Here is a 21,223-nt window from a genome sequence, read left to right as displayed (position 1 = left end):
GACATATGTATACATACATATATGTATATGTGGGTGTGTGTATTTTGCCAATAACTCCCCGCAGCAGACCTCAAATTGCTTCCAATCTGTTGACAGATATTTATGTTGTTTCCAATCTTTTGCCATTATAATGGTTTATGAAGAGTTTTTACACCTATGTTATTTCACACGTGGTTAAATTTCTCTGTAAATTGCTAGAAGAGTAACTACTAGGTCAAAGAGTATATGGTGTTTTATTCTAGACAGATTTTGCTCAACCACTTTTCATGGAAACTGAGTATTAAGCTAAATTTTTGTAACAATAAACCTTATATTAAAGGGCTAGTTTCTAACATTCTCAATAATTCCTTTTTTAAAAAACATTACCTTAGAAAAATCACTTTTTATAACTATGTTTTTAATCTTTTTGTCACTTAAAAAGAACTATTCTCCAAATACCAAGTTTTGTTAACATGCACACTTATCATAGCACACAGGTCTAAGTCAATTCTGCTGGGAAAGTAAAGACTCATGAATAATTACTAAAAGTATTAAATTATTTCTACTTGCATTTAATGTCAAAACAGATTTAGAAAAAAAAAGAAAGCCTCCTGACACTCTGCATACAGTCTACTTGTACAGGGACACTGACACTCTTCATCTAGGTCATCTTGCCACCAGTATTTACAATGTGCGATCTTCTCAAGGAGTTCAGGGATTTCGTATTTACATGTCTTATAGGGCAAAAAGTCAAAGAAGAAATGCTGGGTCAAGGAATAATACATCTGGAAGTTAAAACATAAGAAACAATAACAATGGAAAAGAAACTCATTTCTGAAATGAGAACCCTACAGAAGTTTAGTTTTAACACAATTTTAGGAGGAAAGAATTGGCAACAAAAATTAGTGGGGAAGGGGGGAGGGCAGAAAATTGAACTTGGAAAACAAAATTTTTAAATGAGAGAAACAGAATATACAGGAGGAGAAAGGTGTGTGTGTGTGTCTGTCTGTACATCAATCCATATTTCCTGGAAAGTTCACATCTTTACAAATCAGTTAATGAATAAATAAATCAGTTAATGAAACTCATAATGATCTTGGTCAATGTCAGAAACAGCAAAAAGGTATATAAAGAAAACATCCTCCTGTAGAGACACAAGCACTGACCTGTAAAAGCTGTGTTGCAGTAGCTCTCTGCTCAGGGTTCTTCACTAGGCACTTCTTAACAAAATCGGTGAAATCATCAGACCAAAGTTCTGGCTTCCTGAATGTTGGTGGTGGGTTTGTAGGAATCATAAATATAGCCTGATACAAACGAAAAATCCAAAAGACACAGTAAGAATCACAATAACACAGCAAATAAACAAATCTCTTTATCTATCTTTAATCAGACTCAAAAATCTGAAAAATAAATTTAAGCTCTTCTAGGATTTCCAGTCAAATTGCAATTCAGGAAGCAAAGCCATCTGCTACTAATGTAATCATTTCCCATTAAATTTCCTCTATTTGAACTGTAGCTCATTGAGCACATCATTCTTTATTTTATCTATTATTTTTAATCAGTCTCCAAAGGAGACTGTATTTCTAACCCTTTTACCAAACTGAGGACATTCTCTGGTTAAACAGATATATACTTCAATTTTGCTATTGCATGCCAGACTTGTTTCCCATTTCAGTATTTTTTTTTCAGTACTGCTATTTAGAATGGCTAGCAGCAGCCTAATTTGCTTCTGCAATTCAGAATATTTAAGTACAAATATAATTACTGCTGTGGTTTGAAATAATACTTGATGGAAGCAAGTCTTTAATTTCTCTTTCTAAATATTTGAGTCAAGAATCCATATTAAAAGTTTTAAAAGTAATATACCACTTTATCACTAATGATTTAATTTAATATTAATAACTTATGGTGGCTCAGACTGTAAAGAATCTCCCTGCAATGTAGGAGACCCGGGTTCAATCCCTGGGTCGGGACAATCCCCTGGAGAAGGGAATGACTACCCACTCCAGTATTCTTGCCTGGAGAATTCCATGGACAGAGGAGCCTGGTGAGTTACAGTCCATGGGGTTGCAAAGAGCCGAACATGACTAAGCGACTAACACTTTCATTTCTTCACTTTCACTCATGACAATACATTCAAAGAGTTCAAAAATTCAAAAACTTTAAAAAAGTCTCCCTGTCATTTTGTCTTCATAGCTACCAAGTTATCCTTTTTTTGACCAAGAAAATTAATCCCTCAAGTTCTTAGAAAATCATTGTATGCAATGAATTAACTTCTCTCCTGGGCTATAGAATAGTTCCTGATAAAATACCATCACTAAAACAACATTTTCTTTGAAAGGATATGAAAACCATAATGAAGTTAAAACAAATGTATCCTGCACACAACAAATATTAGATATCATCACTTTCATTTCCACATAATGTTATTTAAAAAAGACAAGAGACAAACACGCAATGACCAAAATTTTACAAAGTAAAATGAACTCAACCGTATTATAACTACTTATAGTTTAAGAGGTAAGTTCATATATAATGACACAATCAACATTAAAGGTGACATGAGGAAAAAATGGCTTTTTGGCAATCAACGTAGACATTCACAGTATACAATACACATGGGCCTCTTAAAGGCACAGCATACACAGGCCTCTCAAAGATGTATTCAGGGGTGAAGCATCCATAATACCTCCCTTCTAGACTTCAGTATTCTCTGACTATCCAGAAGAGAGGTGTCCATCTCTGCCCTAGCTCTTTCTTTCCTGGTTTTTGCTGGTCCTTCCTCTTCATGTCCCCTTCACGGATCACAGCCTTGAGATGAAGAGGCTTGTGTAACTCAATGAAGCTATGGGCCATGCGGTACAGGGCCACCCAAGATGGACGTGTCATTGTGGAGAGTTCTGACAAAACATGGTCCACTGGCAGAGGGAACTGTAAACCACTCCAGTGTTCTTGCCTCGAGAATCCCATGAACAGTGTGAAAAGGCAAAAAGATATGACACCGGAAGGAAGATATGACATCTTCCCCAGGTTGGAAGATGTCCAATATGTTCCTGGGGAAGAAGAGAGAAACAGATCCAGAAAGAATGAAGAGGTTGGGCCAAAGCAGAAATGATGCTCAGCTGTGGATATGTCTGGTGGTGAAAATAAAGTCTGATGCTATAAAGAACAATACTGAATAGAAACCTGGAATGTTAGGTCACTGAATCAAGGTAAACTGGCTATGTCAAACAGGAGATAACAAGAATGAACATCAACATCTTAGGCATCAGTGAATCAAAATGGACCAGAATGGACGAATTTAATTCAGATGACCATTATACCTACTACTGTGGGCAAGAATCCCTTACGAGACACAGAGTAGCCCTTATGAGGGCTATAAAAGAGTCCGAAATGCAGTACTTGGATGCAATCTCAAAAACGACAGAATGATCTCTGTTCGTCTCTAAGGCAAACCACCTAACATCACAGTAACCCAAGTCTATGCCCCAACCACTAATGCTGAAGAAGTTCAACTTGAATGACTCTATAAAGAACTACCAGACTTTCTAAAACTTACACCAAAAAAAGATGTCCTTTTCATCCTAGGGGATGGTAGTACAAATGTAGGAAGTGAAGAGATACCTAGAGTAACAGGCAAGTTTGGCCTTGAAGTACAAAATGCAGCAGGGCAAAGGTTAACAGAGTTTTGCCAAGAGAACAAACTGGTCATAGCAAACACCTTCTTCCAAAAACACAAGAGATGAATCTACATATGGACATCAGCAGACTGTCAATACCAAAATCAGACTGACTGTATTTTTTGCAGCCGAAGATGGAGAAGCTCTGTAAAGTCAGCAAAAACAAGACCAGGAGCTGACTGTGGCTCAGATCATGAACTCCTTACTGCAAAATTTATGCTTAATTTAAAGAAACTAGGGAACACCACTAGGCTATTCAGGTATGACCTAAATCAAATTCTAAAAGATGATGCTGTTAAAGCGCTGTACTCAATATGTCAGCAAATTTGGAAAACTCAGCAATGGCCACAGGACTGAAAAGGTCAGTTTTCATTCCAATTTCAAAGAAGGGCAATTTCAAAGAATGTTCAAACTGCTGTACAATTTTACTCATTTCACACACTCTAAGGTAATGCTCAAAATTCTTCAAGCTTGGCTTCAGTAGTGACTGAAGAACTTCCAGATGTACAAGCTGGGTTTAGAAAATGCAGAGGAACTAGAGATCAAATTGCAACATCCACTAGATCAGAGGGAAATCAAGGGAATTCCAGAAAAACATCTATTTGGGTGTCATTGACCATGCAAAAGCATATACTGAGTGTGCTGCTGCTGCTGCTGCTAAGTCACGTCAGTCGTGTCCAACTCTGTGAGACCCCATAGACGGATTCTCCAGGCAAGAATACTGGAGTGGGTTGCCATTTCCTTCTCCAATGCATGAAAGTGAAAAGTGAAAGTGAAGTTGCTCAGTCATGTCCGACTCAGTGACCCCCTGGACTGAAGCCTACCAGGCTCCTCCATCCATGGAATTTTCCAGGCAAGAGTACTGGAGTGGGTTGCCATTGCCTTCTCTGAGTGAGTGGATCACAATAAACTATGAAAAATTCTTAAAGAGATGGGAATACCTGACCACCTTCCCTGTCTGCTGAGAAACCTGTACGCAGGTCAAGAAGCAACAGTTAGAATCACTGGTTCAAAATTGGAAAAAAAGAGTACAAAAGGCTGTGTATTGTCACCCTGCTTATTTAACCTATATGCAGAGTACATCATGTGAAATGCCGGGCTGGATGACTCATAAGCTGGAATCAAGACTACCAGGAGAAGTATCAGTGGTACACACACGTTACCGCTATAATGGCAGAAAAGTGAAGAGGAATTAAAGAACCTCTTGATAAGGGCGAAAGAGGACAGCAAAGAAGCTGGCTTAAAAACTCAACGTAAACTAAGACCATGGTATATCCAGTTCCACCACTTTAAGGCAAACAGAAGGGGGAAAAAGTGGAAACAGTGACAGACTTTATTTTCTTGGGCTCCAAAATCACTGCAGACAGTGACTGCAGCCATGAAATTAAGACACTTGCTCCTTGGAAGAAAAGCTATGACAAACCTAGACAGCATATTAAAAAGCAGAGACATCACTTTGCCAACAAAGGTCCACATAGCTAAACCTATGGTCTTGCCAGTAGTCACATATGGATGTGAGAGCTGGACCATAAAGAAGGTTCAGAGCTGAAGAATTGATCCTTTCAAATTGTGGTGCTGGAGAAGACTCTTGAAAGTCCCTTGGACAGCAAGGAGATCAAACCAGTCAATCCTAAAGGAAATCAGTCCTGAATATTCATTGGAAGGACCGATGCTGAAGCTGCAGTTTCAATATTTTGGCCACCTGATGTGAAGACTCATTGGAAAAGATCCTGATACTGGGAAGACTGAAGGGAGGAGGAGAAGGAGATGACAGAGGATGAGATGGTTGGATGGCATCACCAACTTGATGGACACGAGTCTGACCAAGCTCTGGGAGTCAGTGATGAACAGGGAGGCCTGGCGTGCTGCAGTCCATGGGGTTGCAAAGAGTCAGACACAACTGAGCGACTGAACTGAACTGAACACACAAAAGCACGGTATTAGACTTCATATGGAATTAAAGGATTTAGCAGGAAATACAGTCACTGTCCTTAAGAAACTTCTAACCCAGTCCAGTAATGAAAGAACAGTAAAAGATTTAAAGAGCTGTACAATGATAAAGAAAATCATATAAAGCATTAAGGAGAGAGGTCATTCTCTTTAGAAGAAATAGGATAAGGAAAAGTGAAATAAGGCTATTGGGAGGAGCAGAGAACAAGCTGATTATCCTATAAGGGACTAAGAAATGATAAGATTAGAAGAGGAATGAAGGATATGGAGTTTGGTCAGCAAGAAAGTGCACAACTGAATGAAGTTGGTTCCCCCCCCCCTTTCCGTGTGTGTCTTTATATTTTTGCTTTTAATTAAGATTTATGTGTGACCTCAGAAAAGGATTAAGAAAAAACAAACCTAGAGATATTCTAAATGTGGCTAGCATTGAGGTCTCAGGATGAGTCATAAACAGAAATAGAAGAAATAACGTATACACACTACAAGGGCTTCCCTTGTGGCTCAGCTGGTAAAGACTCCACCAGCAATGTGAGAGGCCCAGGTTAGACTTCTGGGTTGGGAAGATCCCCTAGTGAAGGGAAAGGCTACTCACTTCAGTATAATGCCTAAAGGGAAAGGCTACCCACTCCAGTATAATGCTTAAATTTAATGCCTGAAACTATAAAATCTCTAGAAGGAAAAGCTTCATGACATTTGTCTTGGCAATAATATCTTAGATATGACATCAAAAGCTCAGGCAAAAATAGCTTACAGACTTGAGGAGTAAAAATAGTGCTTCATCCTGCACTTTTCCTCAGCTTAAGTTTTAGGAATGACCTTTGATTCTGAACATTTGTTGATGTTTATCTAGGATAAAAGGGGAAAGCAACATGGAGGAATTCTGAGAAAAAAAGTGTGGTTTTACAAGGACCTACTGTATAGCACATGGGATTCCCCAGTGGCTCAGCGATAAAGAATCCTGCAATGTAGGAGATGCAGGTTTGATTCCTGGGTCAGGAAGATTCCTGGAGTAGGAAACAGCAACCCATTGCCATAGTCTTGCCTGGAAAATCCCATAGACAGTGGATATAGTCCACGGGGTGGTAAAGAGTCAGACATGACTAGAGTCAGACACGTGCGCACACACATGAATAACTGAATCACTATGCTATATAGCTGAAACTAACACAATATTGTTCATCAACTATATGCCAATATAAAATAAAAAGTTTTAGCCACACCGCTGGTATAGTGGTATCATGCAAGATTCCCATTCTTGTGACCCAGGGTCAATTCCCGGGTGGCGCAAATTATGCTTTGTATTTTGGGGCTCCCCTAGTAGCTCAGGCTTTCCTTGTGGCTCAGCTGGTAAAGAATCCGCCTGCAATGTGGAGACCTGGGTTTGATCCCTGGGTTGGGAAGATCCCTTGGAGAAGGGAAAGGCTACCCACTCCAGTATTCTTGCCTGGAGAATCCGATGCACAGAAGAGCCTGGTGGGCTACAATCCACGGGCTCACAAAGAGTTGGACACGACTGAGCGACTAACACACACACACTACAGAAGAAGAAGCAAGAGTACCTCCTAACAACACTGTTTGGGGGGGCCAGAGGAAAGGAAAAACCATTACTCCAGAATTCAAGCAATAAAAAACAGATACCTTAATTACAGAGCATTCAGGTATTCTAACCATTTCCTATATCGTTCTTCTGAGAGCCCTCAGAATATGCGGCAGTCTACTAAAATGTGTTATCACTGGTTATCACTGGTTCCTAACTTGGAAAGTTATGCAAAAGACTTTCTGTGGACAAGGCAATGAAGCCTCAATACCCCAATCTGTTTATTCTAGGGTAAGACTTAATCTCTTTATTACTATACTCATCTTCTTTGAAAAAGAGATAATCCTTTAATAGAAGAGAACATTCTTATTCATCTTATATCACATTACACATATGACATCTAAGATAGTCCTTCAAAAGCAGCGTAGCCAGTTTTATGACACAATGAGCATCTACCAAGTGACAACTATGCACCGAGTACTTTCTGTGCATTCCTATGTTTTATTAAAAGAAACAGCAGACTGATAAGCCACAGGCCAGAGAGCACCAGCAGATACATTTTGTTCAGGCAACACTGAGTTCACAGTCCCATAAGGTAAAAATGTGCTGAAACTAGACTGCTTCTACATGAGATGTGTGTTTTCCCTTTCACATGGACCCCATCTAGCCTGGCTCAGTCTTATATTTCATCAGATGGCCCCCATTATGTATCTAACTTTGTAAGCCCTGATATTACAGATTTTATAATAAGACACGTATCTTGAACCCAGGGAGTTTGCAATGAAACTGCGGGGGGCAGCGGGGGCGGGGGGGGGGGAGACACGTGAAAAAACAGCAAACAATGGAGGGCTAGAAAATAAAATTCTTCTGTAAATAACCTAATTAACCTCAGCTCTACAGTTGAAACAACAAAAAAGAATCCGCCTGGCAATGCAGGAACTATACAAGATGCAGGTTCAATCCCTGGAAGATCCCCTGAAAGAGGGCACCCCTGTATTCTTGCCTGAAGAATCCCATGGACAGAGGAGCCTGGCAGGTTATAGTTCATACAGTTGCAAAGAGTTGGACACAACTGAAGCGACTTAGCAGGCATGCATGCACACATTCCAGCTTTAAGGAGGGGGCAAAACGGGGTTAATATCAGCTGCGGCAAAAGGCACACAAATACACCTGCTACTTCAAATTAGAGAATAAAAATAAATTTGAACTCTCATCTCTGCGAAACAGTTCAAAGCACGTATGTACATAAACCCCTCTATAGAGACTGACCTCAAACTGCAGGTATATGATACTAGATTGTCTAGATAAATGCTGTTCATCTGCCCTTCTGTTACAAATTGATGGATAACAACTCAGCGATTTATGTCCTTGAGCTAATGCTCTCCTTTGAACTTTGAGCCAGTGCGTGAGCTGCAGTCTTATCTTCAGATAATCTTAACATATAAGGCTCACCTTAGCAGTAGCTATTAGAAATCCAAGGATAAAAAGCTTAACTCTAAAGCTTATTTACCCAGTACTATCATAAAGTGATCCTAAAATGTTCACATTCTATTCTCAAACAAGCACTGAACCGCATACAGTTCAAACAAATAAGTCTTAATATATGATCTACCAAAATGGAGAGGCTCTAAAAGTCTCCAGGGAAAACACTATACGTTTTATTTCCTTTTCTTTTTAAAGTTAGATAATAATAAACTGACAGATTTTTCTCACAGACTTGACTTTGTTCAGCTAATTTAACCTAATCATGAATCAGAGGATCCTCTTAAGAATTGCCAGGTTTTGTATGAGTTGATTAGGTAACAGGCCTCTGCTGTAGAAAGTTTTGGCATTCAGTGGCTAGCCTTATCCTAACAATTCACTCCCTTCCTTGACACCAACCAAATCACATGGACACACATTACAGCCATAAAATTTATCTTATCTCTAACACCATTTTGATTGAAGAATGTTAGTACAATAAATGATATGATTATCTTTGTGTTTGTTTCTACACAACATGTTGCTTAACCACACAGTGAACCTCTGATTGAGTTTTTTAAAGAACTTCCCTGATCACAGGTAGTCTAAGAAGCCAAGAAACATTAGCACCTCAAAACAACAAATTATCTTCATGCCTGGAATTTCACACCTTTAGACTCCAGGAGCATCCAGAGGATGTGAAAAAAGCTGGAGCTGAGGAACAACAATGCCTGAACTGTAATCTCAGTGGAGTGAGTCAACACATGTGTTTGAAGCTAAGGTAGCTAGGACTTGTGAACGTACAGAAGCAACGGACATGCTGGAATCACAAAGGAACCTGTGCCACTATTCAAGAACCTCGGGTACACGAGCAAAAGGTTATCTTCATAACAAGCAAATGAGATAAAGGATGAGAAAGCACTTCATTAAACTGTGAAGAACTAAAAACACATATAGCTGTCTTCTGACAGTGAACATAATACGGAGGTAGCAAGCTAAGTTAAGGTATATAATTCCTAAAAAGAAAACATAGTAATAATACTTTTAAGAGATTATTAGAAATAAGGTAGTAAACAGTACAGTGGATGAAGCCAATGCTGGACTTAAGTCAGAAACATAGGCTTGAGTCCTAAATCACCCTCTGGCTGTGCAGCCTCAGTGTTTTCATATAAGTGAGGTGGCTGGATATTTTTCAGACTCCTTTTTGGGTATGAAAGACTCTGGTACTCTACCTAGAAATCTAGGTTAAGAGTTAAATCCTACTAGGCAAATACTCAATTGTTGGTTAAAAAGAACATGCCAGTGGAAGAGAAGAGTGAAGGATAACAAAAGGCCTACCAGATATTAATATAAAAACACAATTCAAAGTTTGTCTCACCACTCCCTTAAAAGCAATTTTAAATAGAGGTTTGAAGAGAATATGAAGATCTAGAGTGATCCTTGCTCTTAGGGTGCAGTTTCTACAGTAAGCCCAAGGTTAGAGTATTGCAAGCATGACCTCATAATCAACTCCAGTTGCAGGAATTTCAGTAATCATTAATCTGGCTCATGAAGGCCAATCTGTCTGCCTAGGACTCAGATTCAGGGGAGGGATGTAGCTGATGCCCTGGCATTCAGGGTTAATAAGAGAACCAGCTCTAGAGGTCTGAGCCAGCTCTAGATGGCACTGGGTTACCATCACACCTCCATCATAAGCAGCCATTTGACTGACCTCTTCTATTTCTCTAAGCCTGTTACATACTTTAAAATTGGGAACAATAGTAATAATGACAGAACAATAATAGAGCTACCTCATGGGGCTGTTCTAAAGTTTAAATGGGTTAATATATATAAAATACTTAGAATAGCACCTGCCACATTATAAATGCACAATAATGTTAGCTCTTATTAATCCAATTTTACTGCTGAGGCTCAGTTAATTAGCTTATTCACGATCACACAGCTAGTAAAGTGGCTGTCAAAACGAGAGATCAGATCTATCTGGCTCCATATCTACTTCACACTATTTCCATGTCTCTATTAAATTTCTGCCACAGATAATTCTATTACAAGGTAAAGGCTCTGTAACACATATTTGGTCTCCCAAAAGAAAATGCAAAGCTATCTCTATAAAAATAATTATAGTTCACTTTCTGTAATTGTGGTAAAATGTAAATAAAAAACACCAAACAATTAAGACACGGCCAAGTAAAATACCATGTATCAACAAAATGGAGCAACATATTGCCATAAAAATGACAAGTGTATAAATTACAAAGCCACAAAGAAATGTTCTATTGAAAGAAAAGTGAATTTATAATAACCAAGACATGGACACAACCGAAATGTACATTGACAGATGACTGGATAAAGAAGATGTGATATATATAGCATGTGTGTATACACACACGCACACACACAATGGAATACTAAGCAACCAAAAAAAATGAAATAATGCCATTTGCAGCACACGCATGGACCTAGAGACTACTGTACTAAGTGGAGTAAGTCAGAAAGAGAAAGGCAAATACAGATGATCTCACTAATATGTGGAATCTAAAATATGATACAAATGAACTTATCTATGAAACAGAAACAGACTTACAGACACAGAGGACAGAGTGGTGGTTACCAGGGGTCGGGGAGAGGGATGGACTGGAAGTCTGGTGTTAGCAGATGCAAGCGAGTATCTGTAGACTAGATAAAGAACAAGGCCTTATTGTGTACCACAGAGAATATATTCAATATCCTGTAATAAATCATGATGATTAAGAAAAAAGAAAATGGAAAGATGTAATAAAAAAGAAAGGTAAAAATGAGAAAACAAACAACAGTACAAAATGATTTGGTACAAAATCTCAAAAACTCAAAATATCAATTCACTGTCTACAAGACTGCAGGTGCTATGAGAGCTCATTCAGTTGTGTCTGACTATTTGCGACCCCAAGGACTGGGGGCTGACAGGCTCCTCTGTCCATGGAATTTTCCAGGAAAGAATACGAGAGTGGGTTGCCATTTTCTACTCCAGGGGATCTTCCTGACTCAGGGATTGAATCTGTATCTCTTGTGTCTCCTGCATTGGCAGGCGGATTCTTTACCACTGCGCCACCTGAGAAGTCCTGCATTGTACAAGACTGTGTAAGATTCCTTTAAAAATTTTTATTATAAAGGCCACTATATATTTATAATTGAACAAAGGCATCATTTAAAAACACTGCTTAAGTTACCACTCATTGCAGTCTGCTTCTACAAGCACCTCTCACAGATGCAAAATTTAAATTCCAATACCTTTGAATGCTTCCAGTTAAGTCTTAATCATCTTTCAAGGTTGAAATATAATATTACTTTAATATAATTCAAAAATATCCATAAAATATGGCTATAGAAGAAACCAAAGTGACTAAGACCCAAAACTTAAGGAACTTTATAATTCTACTCTCTCTCAGTCACCAGAATTGGAATTCCTGTGTGTGATCAGCTCAATTAACTTTTTTAAGCACATAAAATGTATCCAAACCTATAATATTAGAATTTATTCAAGAAGCTTAGACTCTAATGGGGTAGGAAAATGCATACCAGATCATTTCAACAAAAGAGTGTAAGTGCTAAGGTAGATGGCAACAACGGGCATTACAAAATGAGTTAGCTCAAATTGCCCTTTAAAGGCAAAATGAGAGGCTGGGTCCTAAAGAGTGAACGAGTGAGTGAATGAGGCACAGAGGAGAGAGCTGCATGTTTGTTCAAAGGTGTGAGGTCTGAAATACCAAGGGGTCGAGGAAGGAAACCAACTTATTCCCGGTGTGGGGCAGGAAAAATTACAAGATGAACCTGAAGTATCTTCTTGGCCCTTAAAGGAAAAAGAACAAAAAAAAAAAATAAAAAATACAAACTAATCTAGTCTACCAAAAGAAGTTCAGAACTTGTAGAACTTAGCTTTGCTCATAATAGATTCAGATTTAATCTTAAATCTGATCTGAGAACCAGGCAGTTATTTTCTGTCTTCCAAGTAATCCTAACGTGCAGCCAACGCTGAGAACCACTGTGCTAGAGCACACAATATAAGGCTACGTGCCATCACACCACACACCTCAGCTCCGGCACTCGGCGTACTTTAACGTGGACTCCAGTTAGTTTTAAACTCATTCTAAATGCTCTGAGTAACACGGAAACTACTTGAAGGCATAAACAGGCCTATTGAGTTTTGTACCCCCAGCAGCATTAGACCTAGTTATTTATGCAGAGTAAAATCCAAATCTATACTAAGAGTGCCGATGTAAAAGACTCCAGTTAAATATGGTGACTTGAATATACTGACTTACTCAATGCCATGCCAAAAATTCTACTAAAGGACAGTAGGAATTTTTTTTAAATGCTTAAACTCCAGAGAAAAGGACAACAGCAAATATGGGATAGCAATAAAATTCTGAAAACAGAAAAGTAAATGGACAAGTCTTAACTCAAAAGATCTGAGAAATCAGTGAGAAGCAATCAACTCCCACCATGGAGGAGGGCGGGGCGGGGGAAGGCTAAGAAATTGGAAGGACCACATACATTTAAAGATAGAGGACATCTGTAGCAAAAGCACACCTGGTGTCCAAATTTTAGTTTCAAAAATGCCATTCCCACCGAAAGAAATCAGTGCTCCTTGAAGAAACATCGTTGGGCCTTATTTCAGTAAGGAAGCACTCAAAGATAAATGAAATCATGCCAAAAGATGCAGGACTGCTGCCAAGTCGCTTCAGTCGTGTCCGACTCTGTGCGATCCCATAGCCGGCAGCCCACCAGGCTCCCCCGTCCCTGGGATTCTCCAGGCAAGAACACTGGAGTGGGTTGCCATTTCCTTCTCCAATGCATGCAAGTGAAAAGTGAAAGTTAAGTCGCTGAGTCTTCTCCGACTCTTAGCAACCCCATGGACCCCACCAGGCTCCTCCGTCCATGGGATTTTCCAGGCAAGAGTGCTGGAGTGGGCTAGCTGAACTTAAAAAAACTGAGCATCCAAACAGTAATAGTAGTGGCTATAATTATGGCGGTGGTTTAGTCTCTCAGTCGTGTCTGACTCTTTGTGACCCCATGGACTGTAGCCTGCCAGGCTCCTCTGTCCATGGGATTCTCCAGGCAAGAATCTTGGAGTAGGTTGCCATTTTCTTCTCTAGGGGATATTCCTGACCCAGGAATCGAACTCTGGTCTCCTGAATTGCAGGCAGATTCTTTACTGACTGAGCTAACATACTGAATAAGATGAAAATCAATTAGCCTATAGCAATATTTTTTAATTTCATTTTTACATTAAAAAATTTTATTTGACGTTAGAAGGCACACAGTTTTCAAGAATTTGTCGAAGTTTGTTACGGAAAACAGCAGTTCCACACTAATCCTTTCTTCTCCAGGGTAAACACCTCGCTGTTTTACCTGATTCTTTAGGTATTTACCTCAGTTATATAAATAACATGCTTACAATGGTACTTCTTGATTTTTCAGTTTGAGGCATAATCTTTTGACCCTCAACTGCAGAAGATGAACATGTAGCTTTCTTCTTCCTGCCCATTCCACAAGTACCTTTCCTCTTCCAAACTACTTATTATTTTCTTTAAACTGATACTCAGTGTCTACAACAGTGTAACTATGTAAATACCATATATAGTAGCTGAGCCAGGTAGAAATGATTTCTTTTCCTATCCTGCATAATTTTTTTTGTCTCTGGAGATGATATAAAGTGGTATTTTTAAAAAAGAGTTTAAGAAAAGCTGTTCTTTATAAAAAATACCAGCTAATAAACACACAATGACTGAATGACTTAGAAGATCAACATTTGTCACCCTCAAAGTACTGCAATGATCAATTCGGGCAAGGACGACCAGAGGATACTACTGCCAGGGAACAATTACTGGAGAAAGGATGCTTCTTGCAAATTACAAAAGTACCCTTCCAGACCACTCAATAATTACAAAGGAGAAGACGTACCTTATAATAGAGAGATCTGTTCATTGTTACCTTAACTAAGTGATCAGACTTTACTAAGAGACAAACTCACAGTATGTGATTTCTGATATGACACAACATGAGAAACACACCCCCACCCACGAAATCCTTCCCCAAAATACACAACCTGGATCTACTCTATCGAGGACCGCACACCTCGTTCTATTGTGTTCAGCCTCAACCGCGTTATGCATATACTGCACGTTCTACAACTGAAGGTCCGTGGCAGCCCTGCGTCAAGCAAGTCCGTCGGCATATGTCCAACAGCGTCTTCTCACTTCATGTCTCTGTCACAGCCTAGTGATTTTTATAGTGTTTCCTATTTTTTCATTGTGTTATTATATTTGTTATGGTGCTCTCTGACCAATGATCTCTGATTTTATACTAGGACTTGCTGAAGATGTACAAGAAAATGAGTATTTTTCAAAGCAATATTTTTAAATTAAGGTACATATATTGGTTTTTCTTTTTTAAACATAATGCTATTGCACACTTAACAGAATACAGGATAGTGTAAACATAACTTTTCTGTGCATTGGAGAACCAAAGAAATTCATATGACTCACTTCACTGCAATCTTTGCTTCATTGGGGTGGTCTGGAACTGCAACGTCGCCAAGGCACGCTTGTATTAGAAATGAAGCTAGTGTAACAAATTTTTAATTTTAAAAATTTCAGCTAGTGTAACTGAATTTTTAATTTTATTTAAATTACTACTAGGTTGGTGCAAAAGTAATTGCATTTTGCATTGCTCAAATTTGCCATTGGAGTAATTCTTAATAAATGGAGTTATGTTATACACCATTTTATCCCACATTTCTCGCTTTATGTTTTTTCACTAATGACTTATTACTTGCTGTTTATATTTATTTTAGACTATGGAAAATGATGTTCGACAGAAAGCAAATTTGACCAATTTTCTTATTCGAGTTCAAAATGGGTCGTTAAGCAGCAGGGACAACTCACAACATCAACAATGCATTTGGCCGAGGACCTGCTAACGAACATGCAGTGCAATGGTGGTTCAAGAAGTTTTGCAAAGGAGATGGGAGCCTTGAAGATGAAGAGGGTAGTGGCCAGCCATCGGAAATGGACAACAACCAACTGAGAGCAAGTATCTAAGCTGATCCTCTTAGAACTACAGGAGAAGTTGCCAAAGAACTCAGTGTCGACCATTCTACTGTCGTTTGGTATTTGAAGCAAATTGGAAAGGTGAAAAAGCTCGATAAGTGGGTGCCTCACAAGCTGACAGCAAATCAAAAAAATCATCGTTGTGAAGTGTCATCTTCAATGAACAATTTCTCGAGTGGATTGTGCTGTGCGACAAAAAGTGGATTTTATACGACAACCGGTGACAACCAGCTCAAGCGTCTGGACCAAGAAGTGTCAAAGCACTTCCCAAAGCCAAACCTGGACCCAAAAAAGGTCGTGGTCACTGTCTGGTGGTCTGCTGCTGGCGCGATCCACTACAGTTTTCTGAATCCAAGAGAAACCATTCCATCTGAAAAGTATGCTCAGCAAATTGATGAGATGCATACACTACAACCTGTGCAACCGGAACTGGTCAACAGAAAGGACCCAGTTCTTCTCCATGATGCCAGTCTGCACATCGCACAACCAATGTTTCAAAAGTTGAACGAATCAGGCTACCAAGTTTTGCCTCACCTGACCTCTGGCCAATCGACTACCCCTTCTTCAAGCATCTCTGACAACTTTTTGCAGGGAAAATGCCTCCACAACAGTAGGAGGCAGAAAAAGCTTTTCAGGAGTTCATTAAATTCTGAGGCATGGATTTTTATGCTACAAGAAGAAACAAACTTATTTCTTGTTGGCAAAAATGTGTTGACTGTAATGGTTCCTATTTTGATTAGTAAAGTTGAGTTTGAGCCTAGTTATCATGATTTAAAATTCATGGACTGAAACTGCAGTTACGTTTGCACCAACCTAATTCATGTGAACCATTAGGCTGGTTTTCCTGATTTATATCTTTTGTATTAACACTGTAACCGTAACTATAGTGCTTTCTTCAGTTCTGTGAGTCATTCTATCAAATTATTGAACCTGTGGAAGTGAAAGGAACTGACAAATTTATAGCCAGTCGGTACCAGTGACTGGAAGACCCCTGAAGCACAGCTGGTCTCTGAGGAACCAGCAGTTGTGCTGGAAACTGTGACCTTTAACTTGTGGGGTCCACGCCAACTCCAGGTTGGTTAGCACCAGATCTGAACTGCATTCCACCCTGTCGGGGTTCAAACAGAATACCAAATTACAGGTGGTACTCAAACATGGCAAAATATCTTGAAACTGATACATAAGTTTATACAAGAAGTACCTCTTAAGCAAAGGTGAAGAATAATGTCTCTTTACATTTTTTTTTTTCTACAGTTGTGGTTCTCAAAGTGTGGTCCCCCCCTTCATGAAGTCCTAGGGCCCATCAGGTCAAATCTATCTTCATAAAAATACTAAGACATTATTCTCCTTTTTTTCTCTATTGACATTTACACTAAAGGTAAAAAAATAACGATGGGTAAAACTGCTGGACCCCTAGCACCAATCAAGACAGTGGACCCGAACTGTCCTATTAATCCCTATACTCTTCACTATGCAGTCACGGTTTTCTTTAAAAAAAAAAAAAAAAGTCACTTTCATTTAAGAATGTCCTTGATGAAAAAGAAAAAACATTCATTTTTAAGAATCTTGATATCTGAACAAACATCTTTTTAGTAATCTTGTGATTAAATGAGAAGGAAGCATATACTACTTATGCTGCTATCAAAGTACAATGGTTGTCTCAATGAAAAAGCACACACGGGATTACAGAGCAAGCCAAACCATCACTTTTGGAGGAACATCGTTTTTATTTGAAGAAGAAAAAACAGACTTGATAGGCAAACTCTGATAATTCAGATTTGGGTATGTGGCAAATATTTTCTCAAAAATAAGCCAAGTAAGCCTATCACTTCAAGGAAAATACAAATACTTTCTGGTACTCGTGATAAAACTCAAGATTTCAAGTGAAAATTCAAATTTTCAAGTTTCTGTTACTATGAACTTAATAACTCACCAATACTTAAAATTAAAAACTGTTCTGATGAGACTAGTAGTGATACTGAAAAATGTAATTTTTTTTGGTACTGTACGTCAAAATGCGAAAGCTCTGCCATTACTCAGTGAATTAAGATGGTAACCAATCACGTGGGAAAAGACACATTCAAAGTGCGAAACAGAACCATGGATTTTAACATAATCATTGAGAGAAGTCATACTGTGGTTTCTGAAAATGAAATCAATGTTGATGAAACTACTACTGTTGCGTTTTAGTGCAGCACAAAGAGTAGTATCTACAAATTTCAAGGAAAAATGATTAAAATGCTCCTCTCTCTCACCCAGCTACGTACGTGCGAGGCCAAGATTCTTTTCATATACTTCAATCAATGTATTGCAACAGAATGAGTCCAGAATGTACTAAAATATTTCAATATGGAACAAACAGCATGATTACAAAATGGGAAGAAAAAAGAAAACCCTGTGCAAAAGATTCATGAAACGCTACTTCCTGTAAGCCAACCACGGCACAGTGGTAAAGAACCCACCTGCCAATGCAGGAGTCTCAAGAGACCTGGGTTCAATCCGTGGGTCAGGAAGAAACCCTGGAGGAGGGCACAGCAACCTGCTTCAGTATTCTTGCCTGGAAAATCCCATGGACAGAGGAGCCCCAGAGGACACTGAGGGGTCGTAGAGAGTCAGACACAACTAAGCAGGCACGAGGTAACAAGGGTGTTACCATAAAGGAGGCTCTGGCCCAGGAACAGTATAAGGCCCAGCACAAATCAGTTTAACAAAAAAGTGTCTTAGGATGAAATCAATGTAATTTGAAATAAGAAAAACTAAAATTAAATAAAACAAAAGGTATATTAAGAAAAAAAAAGAAACACAATTGAAAATGTGGAAAGTCTATAATCAGTAAGAAATGACAGATCTCAGGAATTTAATCTGACACTTAGAAATTAATGGCAAATTTTAGAGAAAAGAAAAATCTGTCAACATGGTCCCTCAACCTTGTCTACAGAAGAGAATGATTTAATCTGCTGCCTTGGTCAAATGGGGCTTCCCTGTTGGCTCAGAGGTTAAAGTGTCTGCCTGCAATGTGGGAGACTCAGGTTGGATCCCTGGGTTGGGAAGATCCCCTGAAGAAGGAAATGGCAACCCACTCCAGTACTCTTGCCTGGAGAATCCCATGGAGGGAGGAGCCTGGTAGGCTACAGTCCACAGGGTTGCAAAGAGTCAGACACAACTGAGCAACTTCACTCACTCACTCACCAGTCAAATACGAAAGTCAAATTAAATCTAAATCATCAGATTCAACCAAAACTTAGTGAAAATGAAAAAACTATACATATTCATTTCTGGCTCCACATTCTTTAAGGAAACCTTGGCCAGAGGGTCTCAACACTGGCTACATATTAGGGCTTTTAAAAATTCCTGATACCCTGGACCCAGCCCAAAGAATCTGATCTGGTGGGGGCTTACGTATATTTTTTAAATTCCCCAGATAAGCCTAAGAATAGCCAGGGTCAAAAATCACTGCATGAAGCAAGCAGTTATGGACACAGTATCTACTTCTAACCCCTACCATTCTCAGCATATCTTTGGGGTTAGCATGAAAATCATACCATTTTTAAAGACTGGGAATTCATAAATAAAAGGAAGGAAATAAACTATGAAAACTCAATAATTCAAGGGCCAGAACTAGACAACAACAACCAAACTATTTCCTTTCTTACATATATAGAGAGAAATAGGCAGATATACACTTGTATTTTATACATTATATTTTTTATACATGCCTAAAATTCCATCAACTAGAAAGGACCTACCGTTTAAAAACTGTGTGTCACTCTTCTGCTTCCACGAGGATGGAGTAGGTATACTTCCTCCATTCTACCCATTAAGTACAACTAAGAATCATAAACAAACAGAAAAAGACTTCAGGACTGCGCTGCTGGTACAGTGGATAAGAACCTGGGTTCGATGCCTGGTCTGGGAAGATTCCACATGCCACAGAGCAGCTAAGCCCAGGGGTCACAACTGCTGAGCCCTCACTCTAGAGCCTGGAAGCTGCAACCACTGCAGCCAGAGCCTCGAGCCTGTGCTCTGCAGCAACAGAAGCCACCACAACGAGAAGCCCGCACAATGCAAGAAGAGCGGCCCTCGCTCACCACAACTGGAAAAAGCCTGTGTGCAACAACAGAGACCCAGTACAACCAAAATAAATAAAATTTATTTTTGAAAACAGATAATTGATAGATGTCAACAATTTAAACAACACAGATGTCAAAATTATTTGACAAATATTTTAAAGCAGTGATGAACCTGCAACTGGCTGAAACAAATGTAAACATAAATCTTGCCATTTCCATGTTTAATACTAATAAAGATAATACGGAAAAAAGTGTGAAAATAGAAAGCCTCAGCAAAGAAATAAGACATAAAGAAGAAGGTACTTCCAAATGGAAATTATAGAAGTGAAAGTATAATAAAAGGCTCAGCTGATGAAAAACAGACAGAAGAGAAAAAAATTAATGGGTACTATTAACTTCCCTTTCAGTGGTGTTTTAACTGTCCTACAAATTTTGATACTTTGTATTAATTTGGTATTTTAGTAGTTTTAATACACTTTTAACATTAAGGTGGGAATAGTTTATCAAACCATGAAATAGGAAAAAAGTCAGTATTAATCTCCAAAATTTCAAAACTGTTCTGTTCCCATTTGAAAGTCAAAAGTACCACTTCTAGAGCATTTAGATTGTATCTGTTTTATAATAATAGTAACAATCTAACACAATCTAACAAAGTAGTAGTACATATTGGTGGTGGTGGTGAGTAGCAGTATAGTGGTGAGCAGTAGTATGTTTCAGTTCAGTCACTCAGTCGTGTCGGACTCTTTGCGACCCCATGAATCGCAGCACACCAGGCCTCCCTGTCCATCACCAACTTCTGGAGTTTACCCAAACTCTTGTCGATTGAGTCAGTGATGCCATCCAGCCATCTCATCCTCTGTCGTCCCCTTCTCCTCCTGCCCCCAATCCCTCCCAGCATCAGAGTCTTTTCCAATGAGTCAACTCTTCGCATGAGGTGGCCAAAGTACTGGACTTTCAGCTTTAGCATCATTTCTTCCAAAGAAATCCCAGGGCTGATCTCCTTCAGAATGGACTGGTTGGATCTCCTTGCAGTCCAAGGGACTCTCAAGAGTCTTCTCCAACACCACAATTCAAAAGCATCAATTCTTTGGCGCTCAGCTGTCTTCACAGTCCAACTCTCACATCCATACATGCCACTGGAAAAACCATAGCCTTGACTAGACGAACCTTTGTTGGCAAAGTAATGTCTCTGCTTTTCAATATGCTATCTAGGTTGGTTGTAACTGTAGTATGTTTATTCTTGGTAAAAATGAACCAGTGGAGAAGAAATTAAAGGGAGAAGGTGGAGAAGAGAAGGGAACAACATAAGAGGAAGGAAGAAGGGAAAGACAATTATAGATATTTACTGTTATGGACCAAACTGTGTCCCTCCAAAATTCATACTCAAGCCCTAACCCCCAGTACCTCAGGATGTGACTGTATTTGGAGACAGGACCTTTACAGAGGTGGCTGTTGTTG

At 39.1% G+C, this 21,223-nt stretch overlaps 1 protein-coding gene across 2 annotated transcripts in view; it reads right to left on the bottom strand.

Annotated features, from left to right (window-relative positions):
* The window catches only part of STK3 (serine/threonine kinase 3), a 308,668-nt gene that overhangs the window by 139,305 nt on the left and 148,140 nt on the right, over positions 1-21,223 (bottom strand). For both annotated transcript variants that reach the window (XM_019973823.2, XM_019973824.2), the window contains exon 7: positions 1,146-1,283. In XM_019973823.2, the coding sequence (XP_019829382.2) occupies positions 1,146-1,283 (138 nt within the window). The remainder of the gene's footprint in view (positions 1-1,145; positions 1,284-21,223) is intronic.

The sequence above is a fragment of the Bos indicus genome, chromosome 14 (genome assembly GCF_029378745.1).
Source record: "Bos indicus isolate NIAB-ARS_2022 breed Sahiwal x Tharparkar chromosome 14, NIAB-ARS_B.indTharparkar_mat_pri_1.0, whole genome shotgun sequence".
NCBI classification, from domain to species: domain Eukaryota; kingdom Metazoa; phylum Chordata; class Mammalia; order Artiodactyla; family Bovidae; genus Bos; species Bos indicus.
This window is presented reverse-complemented; position numbering and strand designations above follow the sequence as displayed.